Below are 20,407 nucleotides of genomic sequence, written 5' to 3' on the forward strand. Positions count from 1 at the left end.
ATAAAATATAGGAAGGAAGAAAGGGAGAGGGAAAAGTACAATGGAAAGGAATGTGTCTAATTAACAAAGTATTTACAAATGCTATTTTTTATGCATGAGTAAGAACATTCAACCTTGTGTAACCCATACTACCCTTCTCCCAGGACAGCCACACCCAAAGAATAGTCCTAGCCAATCATCTATTCTCAGTCACTCATGTGAGTTAAGCTATGACCCTGAACAATGTAGGCCTCTATAAAAATATACAGCATAGTTTAAGTAAAACCCTGCTTCATTCTGGGGTTATAGTTTTCCTTTATTTCAAGCTAGAATGCACTGTAGATCAAATCCCATAGAGTCCAAGGCTCTCGGATATTCCTTTGTTGATCCAGCAGGTTTTTCTTTCCTTTGGAACCCTGACCCTACACCCAAACCAGTTTGCCCAGTCATTTGCACCTCTTTGATATGGAGATTCTTCTTCTTATTATTTCTTCTATTAATCCACACAACTGTCTTTGGTTTGTTATTCAGGAGCAGCTATAATGGATATGATACTCTGAGCTCCACATACTCCCCAAATGGATATTTCCAGTTAAAAAATGGAAACTGGACCAGCAAATTCTATACAAGTGTTTGGAACAGGTATGATTGCTATTTGATCTGGAACTTGATTATCCAAAAAGCTCCAACTTATGGGAATAGCCCACACCTGTAGTATATATAGAGTCTGAATGGGGGCTAACTAGGTAAAGCCAGTAGCATAATTACCATACAGCACGCCAACACACCCCACCTATACAGTGACCATGGGGGCGCCTGGACTGCAAGGTCTGCTGTATGCAGGTTTGGACTGGGATTCAAAATAGACCCTGGCATTTCAAGTACACAGAGGCTCAAAAAGCTGCCCACCAGCCCAAAAAATGGTGACTGTCTTTGGCAGTGATGCCCAACCAGTGGTTTGTGAGTGACATGTTGCTCTCCAACCCCTTGGATGTTGCTCCCAGGGGCCTCAAAGTAAGTGCTTATTTTTGAATTTCTAGCTTGGGGGCAAGGTTTGGTTGCATACAACCCAGTGTAAAGCCAAACAGAGCCTTCTATAGGCTGTCAGTCCACATAGGGGCTAGCAAATAGCCAATAATAGCTCTTATTTGCACCCCCAGGAACTTTTTCCATGTGTTGCTCTCCAACACTTTTTACATTTGAATGTGGCTCACGAGTATAAAAGGTTGGGGATCCCTGGTCTATGGCATCTTAAAGCAGCCCCTCTGGCATTTGCCAGAATCCCCAGATGTGGTATTCCTCCACCCCTTCCTCCTTTGTCACTGCGCTACTCAACCAACTTTACTTAAATTGTTGCTGGACTACAATTCTAAGAATATTGTGACATATAATGAAGGTTGAGGCATTCTGGGAGCTGTAGTTCAGCAACATCAGGGTTGTATTCTTATTTAAGCAGTATTGAACAATAAAATTTTCCTGAACTTTCCCCCAAATCTCCATAGGCAGCTACTGCTTTAAAATTCGAAAAATCCTCCAATGGGAATCCCAGCTGATCTGTGTAAATCCGGCTCCCTGTTCTCTGTTCCTGCAATTGGAGTTGGGAGCAATAAGCACAGTTTCCCAGCACTGAACAAGTCTGTCCCTTTATCCCCATGTCTGATTCCTGTGCCATATAATGACGGGAAAATGCCATCATTATCTCTATATGTAAGGTACCAGCAAGGGGCCTGACACAGTGCTGGGAATCAGCATTCTCATTGGTCACTTCTCTTGCATTTATAATAAGGTTTTTGGTCAGTAGAATTCTCATTGGGGAATTTTCTTGCATCTATAATTATGTTTTTTGACAACTTTTATAGATAACTAGGGGGCGCAGTGGGGCAGCTTTGCAGTTGGGTTTACAACCCCTTTCACTGCATCGGATTGGTGGGTTTGTAAGCAGCAGTAACTATCTAAGCAGTTCACTTTATAACTTGTTGTAAATATAAAAATATGTACAGATAAATATTAATATATATATATGCACATTTATTTACAGTTCTTCCTGTGTGTCGGGAAATGTGGTCTCATTACGCTGCATAAGTAAGTGTCACACTATGGCAATACATATAAAGGTATTATTACTATATTCATGTAGTTAAAGGAGTCATTCACTATTGATCAATGTTAAGTAAGTCATAAAGGGACTTTTTAGTTGGTCTTCATTATTTATATTTCATTGTACTGACTGTCAGGTTTTATAACTTTTCATTGCTTATGTTTCTTTTTGGGCCCTCTACCATTTATGTATCCAAACTGACACATAGTAAATATTTCATTCTACCATTTAAAATGTTACTGTTGAACCAACAAATGTATTTGTAGCTGTAATATTGGTGTGTAGGCGCCATATCAGTGCATTGTGCCTGGGTCTGAGCTTTCAGCCAGCGCTACACATTAGAACTGCTTTCAGCTAACCTATTGTTTCTCCTACTCCCATGTAACTGGAGGAGTCCCAAGCCGGACTTGGATTTCTTACTATTGAGTGCTATTCTGATACCTACTGGGAGCTGCTATCTTGCTCCCTTCCCATTGTTCTGCTGATCGGCTGCTGGGGGGGGGGGGGTATCACTCCAACTTGCAGCGCAGCAGTAAAGTGTGCCTGAGTCTGAGCTTTCAGAAGGAGCCAGCGCTACACATTAGAACTGCTTTCAGCTAACTTATTGTTTCTCGTACTCCCATGTAACTGGAGGAGTCATGGTCTGTGTTTTACTATTGAGTGCTGTTCTCATATCTACCACTAGGTGGGGCATGGAGCATTTGTAGCAATACAAGTGTCAGGCTGCTGCTAACTTGCTCCTTTCCAATTGTTCTGTTGAGAAGCTGCTAGGGGAGGAAAGGAGAGCAGTGCAGCAGTAAAGAGAGACTGAAGTTAAGTAAAGGCCAGGTCACATGGCTGAGGACACCTGGAAAATAAAACCATATTAAGCCTCACATCAAAATTTCTAAATTAAATTGTAAGAATACCTGGTGGTCCAGTGGGGCAGCGGGGACGCCTGCCGCTCTCTAGGCGGGGACACCCGCCTCATCGTGCGTGCCGATGCGCGCGTCCTGGAGCTATGGAACGCGGAAGTGCGCGCGCTTCCTTTTAAACCCGGCGCGCCGCATGACGTCATCGCGCAAGGCCCGAATTTCAAATATTTAAAGGCGCTTGTGTTTGTTTTCAGTGCCCAACTTCGGTTTCGCCTCCTGGTTCTCAAATTCTGCTATTTTGTCTCTGATTCGTGTTTTGACCCTTGCCTGACCCTGACCTTGCTGATTGCCGCCTGTATTGACCTTCTGCCTGTTTTTTTACTACGGTTCCGGAATCTGACTTTGTACTTCGCTGCCCAATTGGTTTGACCTCGGCCTGATCATTTCATCTCTTAATCCCAAATTCTGCAATACGCTAGGTTCCCTTGCCTGCTCAGAACATTTGCCCTGGTCCTCTCGCAATAAGTCCTGGTGGCACCCGAGTAGCGGAGGGCTCCTCCCGAAGAGAAAGGTGGCTGTTATAGGCAGAAGAGTGAGCTCAGACCGGGACCTTGGCTTTTGTTCTGAGTTTGGGATACCGTGCGTGACAGTAAGTTGGGCCAAGAAAGAATATGGATGCTGAAGGGGCCTCTGCTTCATCTGCTTCTCCTGAAGTTATGCTTAAGAACCTCCTCCAGCGTCTCAGGGAACTAGAGACTAAACAAGACCAAATTATCCAATGCCTTCAGGGGTTGGCTGTTAGGTTAGATACTCTCCAACAGCAACCTGCTGCGGATGACCCAGTTCCTGCTCCGCTCTCTATGGGTATTCCCCTTGTAGAGCCTAAGATCCCTTTTCCCGAGAAATTCTCTGGGGATCGGAGTAAATTTTTTGCTTTCAAGGAGGCATGCAAACTTTATCTTAGTTTTTTGCCTCGCTCTTTTCCCACTGAAGTGGCAAAAGTCAATTTTGTGATCACTTTATTGTTAGGTGACCCTCAGGTGTGGGCTTTCACTTTATCCCCGTCTGACCCAGCTCGATACTCTCTTGAAGCCTTTTTCAAAGCCATGGCTATTATTTATGATGACCCCGATCGGGCGGCCTCTGCCGATTCGGCCATCCGTGCCCTCAAACAAGGCAGGAAGCTTTTTGAGGAGTATTGTACAGAGTTTTGTCGCTGAGCAGTAGAAACGGGTTGGAATGATTCAGCTCTTCGTAGTCAGTTCCGAGCTGGTCTGTCTGATGCTATTAAAGACAGTCTCATTAATTACCCTGCTCCTTCATCCCTTGATGCATTAATGTCTCTCTCCATTCAAATTGATAGGAGACTTAGAGAGAGGCGTCAGGAAAGATCGGCCTCCTCTATTACTCACTCTCTATCTCTGGTATCTGAACCCATTCAAAACTTTGTTACTCCTTTGTCTGTGGAGGAGCCTATGCAGTTGGGTTCTACTCATTTGTCTTCAGAAGAAAGACTCCGTAGACGCACTAATGGGTTATGCATGTACTGTGGCGGAGGAGGGCATTTTCGCAAAGATTGTCCAAAGAGGCCGGGAAACTGCAAAGCCTAAACAGGTCTGGGGAGTCTTGTTTGGGTAATGCAGTTTCTACTCCCCAATGTATTTCCTCTAAAATCTTCATTTCTGTGCTCCTCGATTGGGGGTACGGTAATGTTAAGATTCCGGCCTTTTTGGACTCTGGAGCAGCTGGCAATTTGTTAGATACTAATTTTGTTCAAAAGCTGGGTATTCCTTGTACCACTGTAACCCCTCCAGTCAGGTTACTGGCTATTGATGGGAATCCGCTTGGGTGCGGGTTTGTATCCTCCAGATCTCAGGATCTAGTCATGTCCATTGAGGGTTCTCACAGAGAATAGCTATTTTTCTATTTGATCAATTGTCCTGATACCCCTGTGATCTTAGGTCTTCCATGGTTACAAAAACATAACCCGCAGATTGATTGGGTCTCTAGTAAGATTCTTAGTTGGGGAGCACACTGTGAGGGGCCATGTTTTAAAGGGTCTGTTTTCATTGCTACAACCTCTCTTAAGGGTCTTCCTCCCCAATATACAGCCTTTGCTGACGTTTTTTTTTAAAAAAGGCAGCTGAATCATTACCTGCACATAGACCCTATGACTGTACAATTGAATTGGTTCCTGGGGCTGTTCCTCCCAAGGGTAGAACCTATCCACTTTCCCTTCCAGAAACTCAAGCAATGGAAGAGTACATTAAGGAAAATTTGGAAAGGGGGTTCATTAGACCATCCTCTTCTCCTGCAGGGGCGGGTTTTTTCTTTGTAAGCAAGAAGGATGGTGGTCTTAGGCCCTGTATCGATTATAGAGGTCTGAATAAGATTACTGTTAAAAATCGATATCCTCTTCCCCTGATCTCAGAGCTCTTCGACAGAGTTAAAGGTGCTTCCATTTTCACTAAACTTGATCTGAGGGGTGCATATAACCTAATCCGGATTAAGGAGGGGGATGAGTGGAAAACTGCCTTTAATACTCGTGATGGGCATTATGAGTATTTGGTAATGCCTTTTGGGCTATGTAATGCTCCTGCAGTCTTTCAAGAGTTTGTAAATGATATATTTCGTGATCTTCTTGGACGCTATGTGGTAGTGTACCTAGATGATATCCTGATCTATTCTTCTAATTTAGAAGATCATCGTTGCCATGTTCAGGAAGTACTGCAGAGACTTAGACAGCATCAATTATATGCTAAGCTTGAAAAATTTATTTTTGAAGTTCCTTCTGTTCATTTTTTGGGGTACATCATTTCTCAACATGGTTTAGAAATGGAACCAACCAAGGTAGAGGGAATTTTAAATTGGGCTCAACCGCTTTCCTTACGTGCTATTCAAAGATTTCTGGGTTTTGCCAATTATTATAGACAATTAATTAAGGGGTTTTCTTCCCTGGTGGCCCCAATCACAGCTCTTACTAAAAAGGGGGTTGATCCTAATATTTGGTCCTCTGAAGCGATAGAAGCTTTTCAGCTCCTTAAAGAAGCTTTTATCTCTGCTCCAGTTCTGCGTGACCCAGACTCTACCTTACCGTTTCTCGTTGAAGTTGACGCTTCTGAGGTTGGAGCTGGGGCAGTACTGTCACCCTGTTACCTGTAAGGTACATCCTTGTGCCTTCTTTTCAAGGAAATTCTCCCCTACAGAGGCTAACTATGATATAGGGAACAGGGAACTGTTGGCAGTTAAATGGGCTTTTGAGGAATGGAGACATCTGTTGGAAGGTGCTAAACATCCTGTTACGGTCTTCACTGATCATAAGAATTTACGGTATATTGAATCTGCTAAACCTTTGAACCCTAGGCAGGCAAGATGGGCTTTGTTTTTTACCCGTTTCAATTTTATTTTATCCTATAGACCTGGATCCAAGAATTTAAAAGCCGATGCCCTCTCCAGAAGTTTTGTCTCTTGTCCTAAAGAGGCCATTGAACCCGACACTATCCTCCCTAGGGAGGTGATTGTCGCTGCCCTGAATCCTGACCTTTTGGCCTCTCTCTCTGAGGCTCAAATTAACTTGCCTAGTAATGTGCCATCTGGGAGGCTTTTTGTTCCGAAAAATTTACGCGAGGCTGTTTTATCTGAAACTCATGACTCTAGAGTAGCAGGGCATCCTGGTCAGAGTAAGACCTGTTCATTGTTATCTCCTTCCCTCTGGTGGCCTACTATGAGACAAGATGTTGGCAATTATATTAATTCTTGTGCAGTTTGCCAACGCTCCAAACCATCTAGGTCTCTACCCCAGGGCTTATTACAATCACTCCCTATTCCTGAGAGGCCGTGGACTCATATTGCTATGGATTTCATTGTTGATCTGCCGCCCTCTAATGGTAACACTGTTATTTGGGTGGTAGTAGACCTCTTTAGTAAGATGTGTCATTTCATTCCCCTTCCCACCCTCCCCTCTGCCAAAACTTTGGCTGAGCTTTTCATTGCCAATATATTCAAATATCATGGGGCCCCATTGAATATTGTTTCTGATAGGGGGATTCAGTTTGTCTCTAGGTTCTGGAGGGCATTCTGCTCTCTTTTAGGTACTGGTCTGTCCTTTTCCTCAGCCTATCATCCCCAGACTAATGGTCAAACTGAAAAGACAAACCAATCATTGGAGCAGTATCTGAGGTGTTATGTATCCAATAATCAGTCTCAATGGGCAGAGTTTCTTCCGTGGGCTGAGTTTGCCTTTAATAACGCCACTCATACCTCTACTGGGGAATCTCCTTTTTTTATTGTTTATGGTCTTCATCCTAGGGATTTTTCTTTTTCTGAACACTGAGCCATGAATACTCAAAAAAGAGCTGCCGATAAACGGAAGGAGTCACCTGAATATCAGGTTGGTGATAGGGTGTGGTTATCCTCAAAGAATATTTCACTTCTGCCAAATTGGGTCCTAAGTACATTTGTCCTTTTGTCATTTCCGAGATCATTAACCCTTCCTCAGTCAGCCTAAAACTTTCCCCTGAGCTTAAAATTTCAAATTCTTTTCATGTCTCTCTGTTAAAACCTGCCAGGGTGGTTCGCCAGCATTCTCCTCCTCCTCCAGTTGTGGTAGAGGGTCAAACTGAGTATGAAATTCAAAGAATTGTTGATTCACGTTTTTCCAGGGGGGGGTTACAGTTTCTTGTACACTGGAAAGGATATGGTCCTGAGGACAGATCTTGGGTTTCTGCTACTGATGTTAAGGCTGACCGCCTTATCAGACAAATTTATGCTAAGTTTCCAGATAAACCTAGGGGTCCGGTGGCCCCCTCTAGAGGGGGGGTAATGTAAGAATACCTGGTGGTCCAGTGGGGCAGCGGGGATGCCTGCCGCTCTCTAGGCGGGGACGCCCGCCTTGTCGTGCACGCCGATGCACGTGTCCTGGAGCTATGGAACGCGGAAGTGCGCGCGCTTCCTTTTAAACCCGGCGCGCCGCATGACGTCATCGCGCAAGGCCCGAATTTCAAATATTTAAAGGCGCTTGTTTGTTTTCAGTGCCCAACGTCGGTTTCACCTCCTGGTTCTCAAATTCTGCTATTTTGTCTCTGATTCGTGTTTTGACCCTTGCCTGACCCTGACCTTGCTGATTGCCGCCTGTATTGACCTTCTGCCTGTTTTTTGACTATGGTTCCGGAATCTGACTTTGTACTTCGCTGCCCGATTGGTTTGACCTCGGCCTGATCATTTCGTCTCTTAATCCCAAATTCTGCAATACGCTAGGTTCCCTTGCCTGCTCAGAACATTTGCCCTGGTCCTCTCGCTATAAGTCCTGGCGGCACCCGAGTAGCGGAGGGCTCCTCCCGAAGAGAAAGGCGGCTGTTATAGGCAGAAGAGCTCAGACCGGGACCTTGGCTTTTGTTCTGAGTTTGGGATACCGTGCGTGACATAAATATTAAAATATCTGCTCTTTTGGCCAGACCGGGGGTTAGTGTAGGACTGGCCAGACCGGGGGTGTGTGAGTGTAGGACTGGCCAGACCGGGGGTGAGTGAGTGTAGGACTGGCCAGACCGGGGGTGAGTGAGTGCAGGACTGGCCAGACCGGGGGTGAGTGAGTGTAGGACTGGCCAGACGGGGGGTGAGTGAGTGTAGGACTGGCCAGACCGGGGGTGAGTGAGTGTAGGACAGGCCAGACCGGGGGTGAGTGAGTGTAGGACTGGCCAGACCGGGGGTGAGTGAGTGTAGGACAGGCCAGACCGGGGGTGAGTGAGTGTAGGACAGGCCAGACCGGGGGTGAGTGAGTGTAGGACTGGCCAGACCGGGGGTGAGTGAGTGTAGGACAGGCCAGACCGGGGGTGAGTGAGTGTAGGACTGGCCAGACCGGGGGCGAGTGAGTGTAGGACAGGCCAGACCGGGGGTGAGTGAGTGTAGGACTGGCCAGACCGGGGGTGAGTGAGTGTAGGACTGGCCAGACCGGGGGTGAGTGAGTGTAGGACTGGCCAGACCGGGGGTGAGTGAGTGTAGGACAGGCCAGACCGGGGGTGAGTGAGTGTAGGACAGGCCAGACCGGGGGTGAGTGAATGTAGGACTGGCCAGACGGGGGGTGAGTGAGTGTAGGACTGGCCAGACGGGGGGTGAGTGAGTGTAGGACTGGCCAGACCGGGGGTGAGTGAGTGTAGGACAGGCCAGACCGGGGGTGAGTGAGTGTAGGACAGGCCAGACCGGGGGTGAGTGAGTGTAGGACAGGCCAGACCGGGGGTGAGTGAGTGTAGGACAGGCCAGACCGGGGGTGAGTGAGTGTAGGACAGGCCAGACCGGGGGTGAGTGAATGTAGGACTGGCCAGACGGGGGGTGAGTGAGTGTAGGACTGGCCAGACGGGGGGTGAGTGAGTGTAGGACTGGCCAGACCGGGGGTGAGGTGCATGGACACCTGTTTGCCTCCAATTTGATGGGAGTGCAAACTTGGGCCAAACCCATCAACCTGTTGGCTTGTTGGTATGACTGGGTGTAGCTGGGTTTGAAAGGATCAGTGTATAAGCGAAATATCCTGACTTTTGAAGTGTAGGGGTTATGTTTTTATTTGTAGCAGATAATGTCAGCCACCTAATGTCAGACTCTCTAAACTATTTTTTGGCCATTTCTTAAATGTTTGTAATCCAATTTTCTACAGGTTGCGGTGTATCACATAACAGTGTAACCAGCCGAATAGTAGGGGGGACTAGTGCTGCATCTGGAAACTGGCCGTGGCAAGTCAGTCTACAGGATGAAACAGGATTTATGTGCGGCGGGTCCATCATTTCCCCCAAGTGGATAGTGACTGCAGCTCATTGTGTATATGGGTAAGGTGTGGCTCAATCATTACAGACATTATAGTTTTTGCGGTGTGGATATTGTTTTTGCCTTAAGAAATATAATACCCGATACAGAAAACTATACATTTATCAGAAATCACCTTTGCGGTGCCAGCGCTAAGAGCAAGGTGAAAGATGCCCAGGGGGAAAAAAAGGGGCCCCAAAAATACTATGATTATAATATGATGATGATTAATGATTAGCGAATCTGTCCTGCTTCAGCGAAAAAACTTGTGAAATTGTGGAAAGAACATAAAAACGGAAAAAATGTCTCAATGTGCATATAATGTAGCATCCATTTTAGTGCTAGAGCAATTATAAATCTAAGGGGGCTTATGTAATAAAAGGCACTACATTTGCTCAGGAGCAGTAACCCATAGCAACCAATCAGCTGGAAGCATTTACTGGTCACCTGTTTCTAAACAAATATCCTATTGGGTGCTATATGTTACTGCTCCTGGGCAAACTTAGTGCCCTTTATTACATATGGGGGTAGGTCTACAATGGTGGCAAACCCCTTGAGAGAAGAAGGGTTTATGAGAATGGTTCCTGGTCATTATGAGCTAATTGTATTAGTGAATTGCCCTGATGATAATGCTCAGCTTAATTGTAGCTTCCATACAGCATATCAGAATGGATATCCACATTTTCTGTAGCCTTATATTGGTTATGTGTTATGAAACAATGTTCTACAAACTAAGCATCACATAATTTCCTGTTTCCTGTTAGGTTATATCAATCCTCTGCATGGCGGGTTTTTGCTGGGGTACTGAGCTTGCCAAGATTCAATGACACCAACAGCTATTTAGTGGAAAGAATAATTGCGCACCCTGGTTTTAATCTTGCCAGTAGAGATAATGATATCGCCCTAATGAAACTTACAGAAGAAATAACATTTGACGGTAAGTATTCTGCTTTGGAGTGATTGAGCAATGAGATAAGTGACTTGGGCGCTAATGTCATCACTGACACTGTGGGGCAGAAGTGACCCCATTCAATATGTGGTTTCAGAACATCTATGAAATGTTTTGTAAGCATATAATGTAGAAATTAGAAGTATTCCATATTCTTTAGCTTTCCTACCACTGATGTCAGACTAACAGGCTTATAGTTTTCAGGCTGAGAACGGGATCCCTTTTTGAATAGCAGCACCATACCAGAATCTTGAAAAATTAAGTGAAGAGGTTTGGCAATCAGGGCTAATCTTGTTTTGGCTAATCTTGTGACCTGAGATGAATCCCATCCAGACCTAGACCTTTGTTTACCTTTACATGTTCTAGTCTTCCTTGAATTTCCTTCTTAGTGACCCATGCATCAGTAGTTATATTACAGGTATGGGATCCCTTATCCGGAAACCCATTATCCAGAAGGCTCCAAATTATGGAAAGCCCATCTCCCATAGACTTCATTTTAATCAAATAATTCAGAATTTAAAAACTGATTTCCTTTTTCTCTGTAGTATTAAAACAGTACCTGTACTTGATCCCAACTAAAATATAATTACCCCTTATTGGGGGCAGAACAGCCCTATTGGGTTTATTTCATGGTTAAATGATTCCCTTTTCTCTGTAATATTAAAACAGTACCTGTACTTGATCCCAACTAAGATATAATTACCCCTTATTGGGGCAGAACAGCCCTATTGGGTTTATTTCATGGTTAAATGATTCCCTTTTCTCTGTAATATTAAAACAGTACCTGTACTTGATCCCAACTAAGATATAATTACCCCTTATTGGGGGCAGAACAGCCCTATTGGGTTTATTTCATGGTTAAATGATTCCCTTTTCTCTGTAATATTAAAACAGTACCTGTACTTGATCCAAACTAAGATATAATTACCCCTTATTGGGGGCAGAACAGCTCTATTGGGTTTATTTAATGGTTAAATGATTCCCTTTTCTCTGTAATAATAAAACAGTACCTGTACTTGATCCCAACTAAGATATAATTACCCCTTATTGGGGGCAGAACAGCCCTATTGGGTTATTTAATGGTTAAATGATTCCCTTTTCTCTGTAATAATAAAACAGTACCTGTACTTGATCCCAACTAAGATATAAATAATCCTTATTGGATACAAAACAACCCTATTGGGTTAAATTAATGTTTTATTGATTTTTTAGTAGACTTAAGGTATGGAGATCCAAATTACAGAAAGAACCCTTATCCGGAATACCCTTGGTCCCGAGCATTCTGGATAACGGGTCCTATACCTGTACCTGTCTAAAAAAAATTAAGCCTTCATTAGCTGGTTCCCTAGTTGTGTAGACACATGAAAAATAACAGTTCAGATTCTCCGCTTTTTCCCTGCTATCATCAACCAATTGACCTCCCTCTGATAATAAGGGCCCCACCCTAGTATCTGCATGGGTGTCTCTGTCACAAGGCGAGGTTAAGGCGAGTGTACAAGCTGAGTGAAGAAAAAGTCCACTGCTATTTTTTTTCTCTTTTACAGATAAAGCTCAGCCAGTGTGCTTACCCAATGCTGGGATGTTCTGGGAGGCCGGCACGCCATGTTGGATATCTGGTTGGGGTACCACTTCTGAAGGAGGTGAGAAAAACTCGAGGGTTAAACCGGCCATACATGCACCGATATTATTGTACGAAACCTCATTTCATATGATATTCGGTGCGGCTTGACGAGGTGACCGATATCGCAAAGGCTGCGGATATCGGTCGCCTCATCCATCTGACAGGTTAAAAGGTTTTGATTGGGCGCCGTTGAAGGTGCCCGAGAAAAATCTACATTTAGGGCTGAATCAGCAGGTGGAGGTAGAATACTATTGTTTCTACCTCCATATCTGACGATTCAGCCCTAAACGTCAATGGAGGGTGGGAACGATCTTTCCTGCGGCCAATGGTCACGCGAAAGATCGTTATTGCTACGTGTATGGCCACCTTTAAAGTGTTGGAGTAGTACTTCTCTGTGAACTTATTCATCATTTGCAAATACTTAAGTCACTTGTCTATAGTTAGATTTTTTTTCCTTTGGTAGTGGAGCGAGCAGAAACGTACATCGAATTGTTCTACCAAACCCACCAAGGATCAGCAATGCACTGTGGGTACCCACTGGCACATGACCTGCTGCAGGATTCCAATTTCCAGCAAAATGTATTACCTTCTTATTAGACATGGGGACTTGAACAGCTACAAAAAAAACTAATTTAAAGGAAAACTATCCCCCCAAACAATGTATTCACAGTGCACACAAACAAGCCAAGGCTTGCATTATGGAATGCCCTTCCTAGTGATGTGGTAATGGCAGATTCTGTTAATGCCTTTAAGAGGGGCCTGGATGAGTTCTTGATCAATCAGAATATCCAAGGCTATTGTGATACTAATATCTACAGTTAGTACTAGTGGTTGTATTTATAGTTTATGTATGTGAGTGTATAGATTGGTAGGTGTGGGTTAGGTGTGCTGGGTTTACTTGGATGGGTTGAACTTGAAGGACACTGGTCTTTTTTCAACCCTATGTAACTATGTAACTATGTAAGGCACACATACATGCTAGGCCCCATCAGCCAATGAATGGGCAGAGTTCTGCCTTTTGCTCCCACACTACTTCCTGTTACAGTTAGAACCGCATCACTTCCCGTCAGCTGATCTCTGAGGGAGCACACAGCCCATCACTAAATGGCGGCTCAAGGGAAAGGATATAAAAGGGCAATATTTACTGATATATATATTCCAGTTTGGGGAGATTCTTTAATAGGCCACTTAACATAATATAAACTGTTGGTTACGTATTCATTCTGGGGGGATAGTTTTCCTTTAATGATTATTATGGGTGAATTTGCTGAGCTGCCGCACTTTGCACCTACCAATTCACTTGGATCTGGGACATATACGTAGTGACAAATTGGACAAACCTATACAGCACATAGGCCCTAAGAAAAGATGATTCCTTGATTAGACACACTGGCCCTAGTCACAAAGGTAAATGAGGGGACACTAAACCCTGCTGCACTGCAATGCTCAACCACATGTTACTGCATGTCCCACCCCACCATACCTTGACATAATATCAAGGGTGAGGCATGCTGGGAGTTGTAGTCCAGCAACATGAAGGTTATATTCTTAAAGTAATATTGCACAGTATTTTTCATTAACTTCTATGGAAAACTAAGGGGCACAATGAGACAGCCTTAAAGTGCACCTATCGGGGTAAAATTGTTTACCCCACTGGAAGTGCGGGTTAATAGACCCCACAATCTGGATGGGGGACACAATACTCCCAGTGTGGGTGGCCGGGACCAACAGCCACATTAATATGCAAAATAATCCTCCAATCAACCTCTCACGAACCCTTGAATATCACAATGCAAGGATTACGAACTCTCTACGTAACCACCATAAGAAATGGGACTCATGGAAGAACTTTACTGAGGTGGATACCCAGGAATAATAGCCAATAATGTATATTATTTGCTCTTCATAATTTTTTGGGGGTTTTATTCTTTCCCCTCTGCCTCTCCCCTGTTCTCTTCCCTATTCTTTCTTCCTACTTCATAGTTACATAGTTACATAGGGTTGAAAAAAGACCATTGTCCATCAAGTTCAACCCATCCGAGTAAACCCAGCACCCACAGCCTATACTTACCAATCTATACACTCACATACATAAACTATATATATACAACCAGTAATACTAACTGTAGATATTAGTATCACAATAGCCTTGGATATTCTGATTGATCAAGAACTCATCCAGGCCCCTCTTATAGGCATTAACAGAATCTGCCATTACCCCATCACTAGGAAGGGCATTCCCCAACCTCACTGCCCTCACCGTGAAAAACCACCTACGCTGCTTCAAATGGAAGCTCCGTTCCTTTAATCTATAGGGGGGACCTCTGGTGCGCTGATTGTTTTTATGGGAAATATGAACATCCCCCAACTGCCTATAATCCCCTCTAATGTACTTCACTTCCTTCTCTCTTTATGCTCTCTCTTCCTGTGACTGTATGTCTTAACACATACAGACACATTCAATATTTGAGATACATCTAGATATAATGCAAAGCTTGACTGTTAACCTTGTATATGCAAAAAAACTGTCAATAAAAAAAAAAATAATCCTCCAATGAAAATCCCAACTGGTCAACTGGTGCCATTTAAGTTTGGGTTTAGAACCCATGGGTTTTAAACTCTGAAATGTCCGCTATGTTGAGGGTGTCTAGTCATAAGCGCCTTTTATCAGTAGAATTGATACACACAACTTTGTGTCCGTATTACTGCAACACACTTGTGTTCATAAACAAGGCTTTCCCCGTTTACTCATGAACAGTGGCTAATTTGTTTTCATTGCTGCCTTCTTTTTCCCTCTTTTAAATCCAGGTAACGTTTCTGCTTCTCTGAAGTATGCTGAAGTTCCACTGATTGACTCGAAAACGTGCAATGAATCGCTTGTGTACAATGGGACGATTACGTCTTCCATGATATGTGCTGGCTATCTTAATGGGACCATAGATACATGCAAGGTAAGCCCTCATGTGGGAAAAAAACCCCAGAAAAGATGTTGAACCTTTAGGCTGGCGCAATAAGTTCAGTATATAAAATCTGTCATCTAGTCATAATCATTATTAGGGTTAGGTTCTCCTTTAAGAGACATGGAAGTTTCGAAGTGTTTTGATTTGGACTTGGATCTGGATCAAGCTAGGAAACTGTTTTTTTTATTTTTTATTGATTTTATAATCATTCTTTATTTTATAGAAATGGCACATTTACTCAGATCATCGGGTTTGCATTCCAAAGCCAAGGCCTTTGCATTTTGAAGTGATAGTACTGATAACATGGAAACCACTTTAGTTTATCTGTTTTGATTTCATAGGGGGACAGCGGGGGACCTTTAGTGACGCAAACAAATGGCACTTGGTGGCTTGTTGGTGACACCAGCTGGGGATATGGCTGTGCCCGAGCCAATAAACCTGGTGTATATGGGAATATGACAACATTCTTGGGATGGATATATTTACAGATGAGGGTAAGGAACACTGATTCTATTACTTTTATTACTCCTGAGGTCTCCACACTTGATCTACTGCATCTTTCTTTTAATATCTTTCTCCATATACATATACCCTTGGATATTCTGCTTGTTCAAGAACTCATCCAGGCCCCTCTTATAGGCATTAACAGAATCTGCCATTACAGCATCACTAGGAAGGGCATTCCCCAACCTCACTGCCCTCACCGTGAGGAACCCCCTACCCAACATCCCACGGCAGGGCATTCCCCAACCCCCTCACTGCCCTCACCATGAGGAACCCCCTACCCAACATCCCCCGGCAGAGCATTCCCCAACCCCCTCACTGCCCTCACCGTGAGGAACCCCCTACCCAACATCCCCCGGCAGGGCATTCCCCAACCCCCTCACTGCCCTCACCATGAGGAACCCCCTACCCAACATCCCCCGGCAGGGCATTTCCCAACCCCCTCACTGCCCTCACCGTGAGGAACCTCCTACCCAACATCCCCCGGCAGGGCATTCCCCAACCCCCTCACTGCCCTCACCGTGAGGAACCCCCTACCCAACATCCCCCGGCAGGGCATTCCCCAACCCCCTCACTGCCCTCACCGTGAGGAACCCCCTACCCAACATCCCCCGGCAGAGCATTCCCCAACCCCCTCACTGCCCTCACCGTGAGGAACCCCCTACCCAACATCCCCCGGCAGGGCATTCCCCAACCCCCTCACTGCCCTCACCATGAGGAACCCCCTACCCAACATCCCCCGGCAGGGGCATTTCCCAACCCCCTCACTGCCCTCACCGTGAGGAACCTCCTACCCAACATCCCCCGGCAGGGCATTCCCCAACCCCCTCACTGCCCTCACCGTGAGGAACCCCCTACCCAACATCCCCCGGCAGGGCATTCCCCAACCCCCTCACTGCCCTCACCATGAGGAATCCCCTACCCAACATCCCCCGGCAGGGCATTCCCCAACCTCCTCACTGCCCTCACCGTGAGGAACCCCCTACCCAACATCCCCGGCAGGGCATTCCCCAACCCCCTCACTGCCCTCACCGTGAGGAACCTCCTACCCAACATCCCCCGGCAGGGCATTCCCCAACCCCCTCACTGCCCTCACCGTGAGGTACCCCCTACCCAACATCCCCCGGCAGGGCATTCCCCAACCTCACTGCCCTCCCCGTGAGGAACCCCCTACCCAACATCCCCCGGCAGTGCATTCCCCAACCTCACTGCCCTCCCCGTGAGGAACCCCCTACCCAACATCCCCCGGCAGGGCATTCCCCAACCCCCTCACTGCCCTCCCCGTGAGGAACCCCCTACCCAACATCCCCCGGCAGGGCATTCCCCAACCCCCTCACTGCCCTCACCGTGAGGAACCTCCTACCCAACATCCCCCGGCAGGGCATTCCCCAACCCCCTCACTGCCCTCACCGTGAGGAACCTCCTACCCAACATCCCCCGGCAGGGCATTCCCCAACCCCCTCACTGCCCTCACCACGAGGAACCTCCTACCCAACATCCCCCGGCAGGGCATTCCCCAACCCCCTCACTGCCCTCACCGTGAGGTACCCCCTACCCAACATCCCCCGGCAGGGCATTCCCCAACCTCACTGCCCTCCCCGTGAGGAACCCCCTACCCAACATCCCCCGGCAGTGCATTCCCCAACCTCACTGCCCTCCCCGTGAGGAACCCCCTACCCAACATCCCCCGGCAGGGCATTCCCCAACCCCCTCACTGCCCTCACCGTGAGGAACCCCCTACCCAACATCCCCCGGCAGGGCATTCCCCAACCCCCTCACTGCCCTCACCGTGAGGAACCTCCTACCCAACATCCCCCGGCAGGGCATTCCCCAACCCCCTCACTGCCCTCACCACGATGAACCTCCTACCCAACATCCCCCGGCAGGGCATTCCCCAACCCCCTCACTGCCCTCACCGTGAGGTACCCCCTACCCAACATCCCCCGGCAGGGCATTCCCCAACCTCACTGCCCTCCCCGTGAGGAACCCCCTACCCAACATCCCCCGGCAGTGCATTCCCCAACCTCACTGCCCTCCCCGTGAGGAACCCCCTACCCAACATCCCCCGGCAGGGCATTCCCCAACCTCACTGCCCTCACTGTGAGGAACCCCCTACCCAACATCCCCCGGCAGGGCATTCCCCAACCTTACTGCCCTCACCGTGAGGAACCCCCTACCCAACATCCCCTGACAGGGCATTCCCCAACCCCCTCACTGCCCTCACCGTGAGGAACCCCCTACCCAACATCCCCCGGCAGGGCATTCCCCAACCAGTTTAGTTGCAGTCTCTGCACTCTCTCCAGCTCATTAATATCCTTTTTGAGGACTGGAGCCCAAAACTGCCCCCCATACTCAAGGTGAGGTTTTACCAGAGACCTATAAAGAGGCAAAATGACGTTTTCATCATAGAAGTCAGTTGCTCTTTTTTAATGCAAGACAGCACTTAATTCATTTTAGTAGACACTAATAGTGATGAGCGAATCTATCCTGTTTTGGCAAAAAATTTGTGAAACTATAGAAAAATTCACGAAATGGGCAAAAATGAGCAAAACACGGGTGTCACGCTTATTTTGTTGTCGCAAGCAACTTTTTTGATTCAACCGTGCCTATTTTGACATGACCACGACTTTTTTCGTTGCTTGAGAATTTTTCTTGACAAACTTTTGCAAAACAATTCACCGATGGCAAAATGCGGAAATTCGCTGCGAATCCAACCCACTTGGGAAACCTGGAATCAGTTGCATTAGCCCCTTAAAGACCCTTCTCATGGTTAAATGAACCCAGTTTCCATGCATACTGGCTGCTCCTGGGCGGCTCATTTTACCAAAGTAGGGGGCTTTTGCCCAGTCAAAATGCTGGCTAAAGTCTTCCAAATTAACTGATCTGTATTTGTCAGTGAAATCAGTGCAATGAGACTATTTCTCAGCTGGTTTCTTACCTGGCCATTCCAAAGAGTGCCATTTAGTAGCTGTATGGGGAATCAGGGCTTATTGTCGCAAGCAACTTTTTTGATGCGACCGTGCCTATTTTGACATGACCGCGTCTTTTTTTGACATGTGAGAATTTTTTTTGCCGAAGATTCACAAAACAATTCACCAATTGCAAAATGCGGACATTTGCTGCAAATCCAAGCCTGGCAAAAAAATTTGTTCCTCACTACCCACTAACTGTCACTGCCTAGAGTTACACACTGTGTTATCCACAAATATCCCCAAATCCTTCTTGGTTATGGAGCCCCCAAAACACACTACCATTTAGTGGATAACACACATTTGTATTATTTCTGCTGAAGTGCAGAGCCGTACCCTTATCAACACTGGAAATCTCTGTGCAAATTGGCAGCATTGTGCATGTTATAGTTTGGCATGGTTTAGCAAAGATAGATACAGTACTTACTTGTCTCGCCTCAAGGTCATTAATAAACATTGTAAATCGGTGTTTGAACTTGAGTATTTGCCAACACGGAGTTGACTATAAATGTAATGCATCTATACAGATCAGATACACAACATAAACCTGAATGGCAGGTATAGCCGAGTAACACGCAGCATTATAAAACTGTGTATTCATTTTAGGCTATTTAGAAAACTGTAGCATAAAACAGTGGGCACTTGAAAAATTCAGCATCAACTAGTGCGTGACAAGAAATGCAAAGCTTTATGAGTCTTTAATTGCCTTATAACATTATTTCTATCTTTTGCAGACTTACAGCTGATTGGTTCTACTCATGATGTTATTCCGATGATGCAGAAATAATGAGTGGACACAGCTGACAACTCACTACAAAGGGTTAATCTGCCCATTGGTGCCTTGATGCTTGGGATTGTTGGTCAAACTAAAATAATGTTTGCTGAATAACGTCCCCTGGGTATAGACAGAAATAAAAAATAAGGACATTTTAGGCCACACCCCTACTCACATGGCTACACCCACACAATATGACTAAAGCCCACACTCATTTTTGTGGGCCTCTTTTTTGAAGGTTCCCAGTTCAGGACTGCTTTACCCTGGCACAGTTTTTGCACAGAGAGCGAGAGAATCACATGGACCCCTTTGGGAACATATAAAAGCACAAAGCACTTTATCACTTTATATAAAAGAGCTATGTTAAATGTGTCCAATGTGTAGCCCTACAGCTATTGTAGAACTGCAACTTTTCCAGGCCCCCGCTTCTGTTACTCCAGGCCTGCTATCTCCAGGGGGTTTGACCAATGAAGGTTCGTGTGGACTTACAGAACATTAAAATTCATTTTTTTCCTACAAACAAATATTAACCCTGTGTCTGTGTGTGGTTCTTACTGCCAAGGAATGGGTTATATTTTGCTAAACAATCTAACATGAAAACATATGTACTTTGTGTTGCTGGGTGCCCTCCTCTGCTAATTTGAAATAAAAAGGACCCACTGTTTGGAGGATGTTCTTGGCAACATGTCTGATCCTTCTGGGAAGAGCATTCTATGCTAAATAAAGGGTAAACCCACTTGGGAAACCTGGAATCAGTTGCATTAGCCCCTGAAGGACCCAGTTTCCATGCATACTGGCTGCTCCTGGGCGGCTCTTTTTACCAAAGTAGGGGGCTTTGGGCCAGTCAAAATGCTGGCTAAAGTCTTCCAAATTAACTTATCTGTATATGTCAGTGAAATCAGTGCAATG

At 45.8% G+C, this 20,407-nt stretch overlaps 1 protein-coding gene across 3 annotated transcripts in view; it reads left to right on the plus strand.

Moving 5' to 3' along the window:
- Nucleotides 1–20,028, plus strand: part of tmprss2.6 (transmembrane serine protease 2 gene 6) — a 54,593-nt gene extending 34,565 nt beyond the window's left edge. For 2 of the 3 annotated variants that reach the window (XM_002936489.5, XM_018091388.2), the window contains exons 13-20: nt 511–621; nt 2,018–2,061; nt 9,575–9,743; nt 10,485–10,657; nt 12,214–12,309; nt 15,099–15,241; nt 15,592–15,744; nt 19,458–20,028. In XM_002936489.5, coding sequence (XP_002936535.2) covers nt 511–621; nt 2,018–2,061; nt 9,575–9,743; nt 10,485–10,657; nt 12,214–12,309; nt 15,099–15,241; nt 15,592–15,744; nt 19,458–19,469 — 901 coding nt within the window. In that variant the 3' untranslated portion in view covers nt 19,470–20,028. The remainder of the gene's footprint in view (nt 1–510; nt 622–2,017; nt 2,062–9,574; nt 9,744–10,484; nt 10,658–12,213; nt 12,310–15,098; nt 15,242–15,591; nt 15,745–19,457) is intronic. The other variant, XM_031896536.1, reaches the window with a different exon arrangement.
- The last annotated feature ends 379 nt before the right edge of the window (nt 20,029–20,407 follow it).

This window comes from Xenopus tropicalis, chromosome 2, assembly GCF_000004195.4.
Source record: "Xenopus tropicalis strain Nigerian chromosome 2, UCB_Xtro_10.0, whole genome shotgun sequence".
NCBI lineage: Eukaryota > Metazoa > Chordata > Amphibia > Anura > Pipidae > Xenopus > Xenopus tropicalis.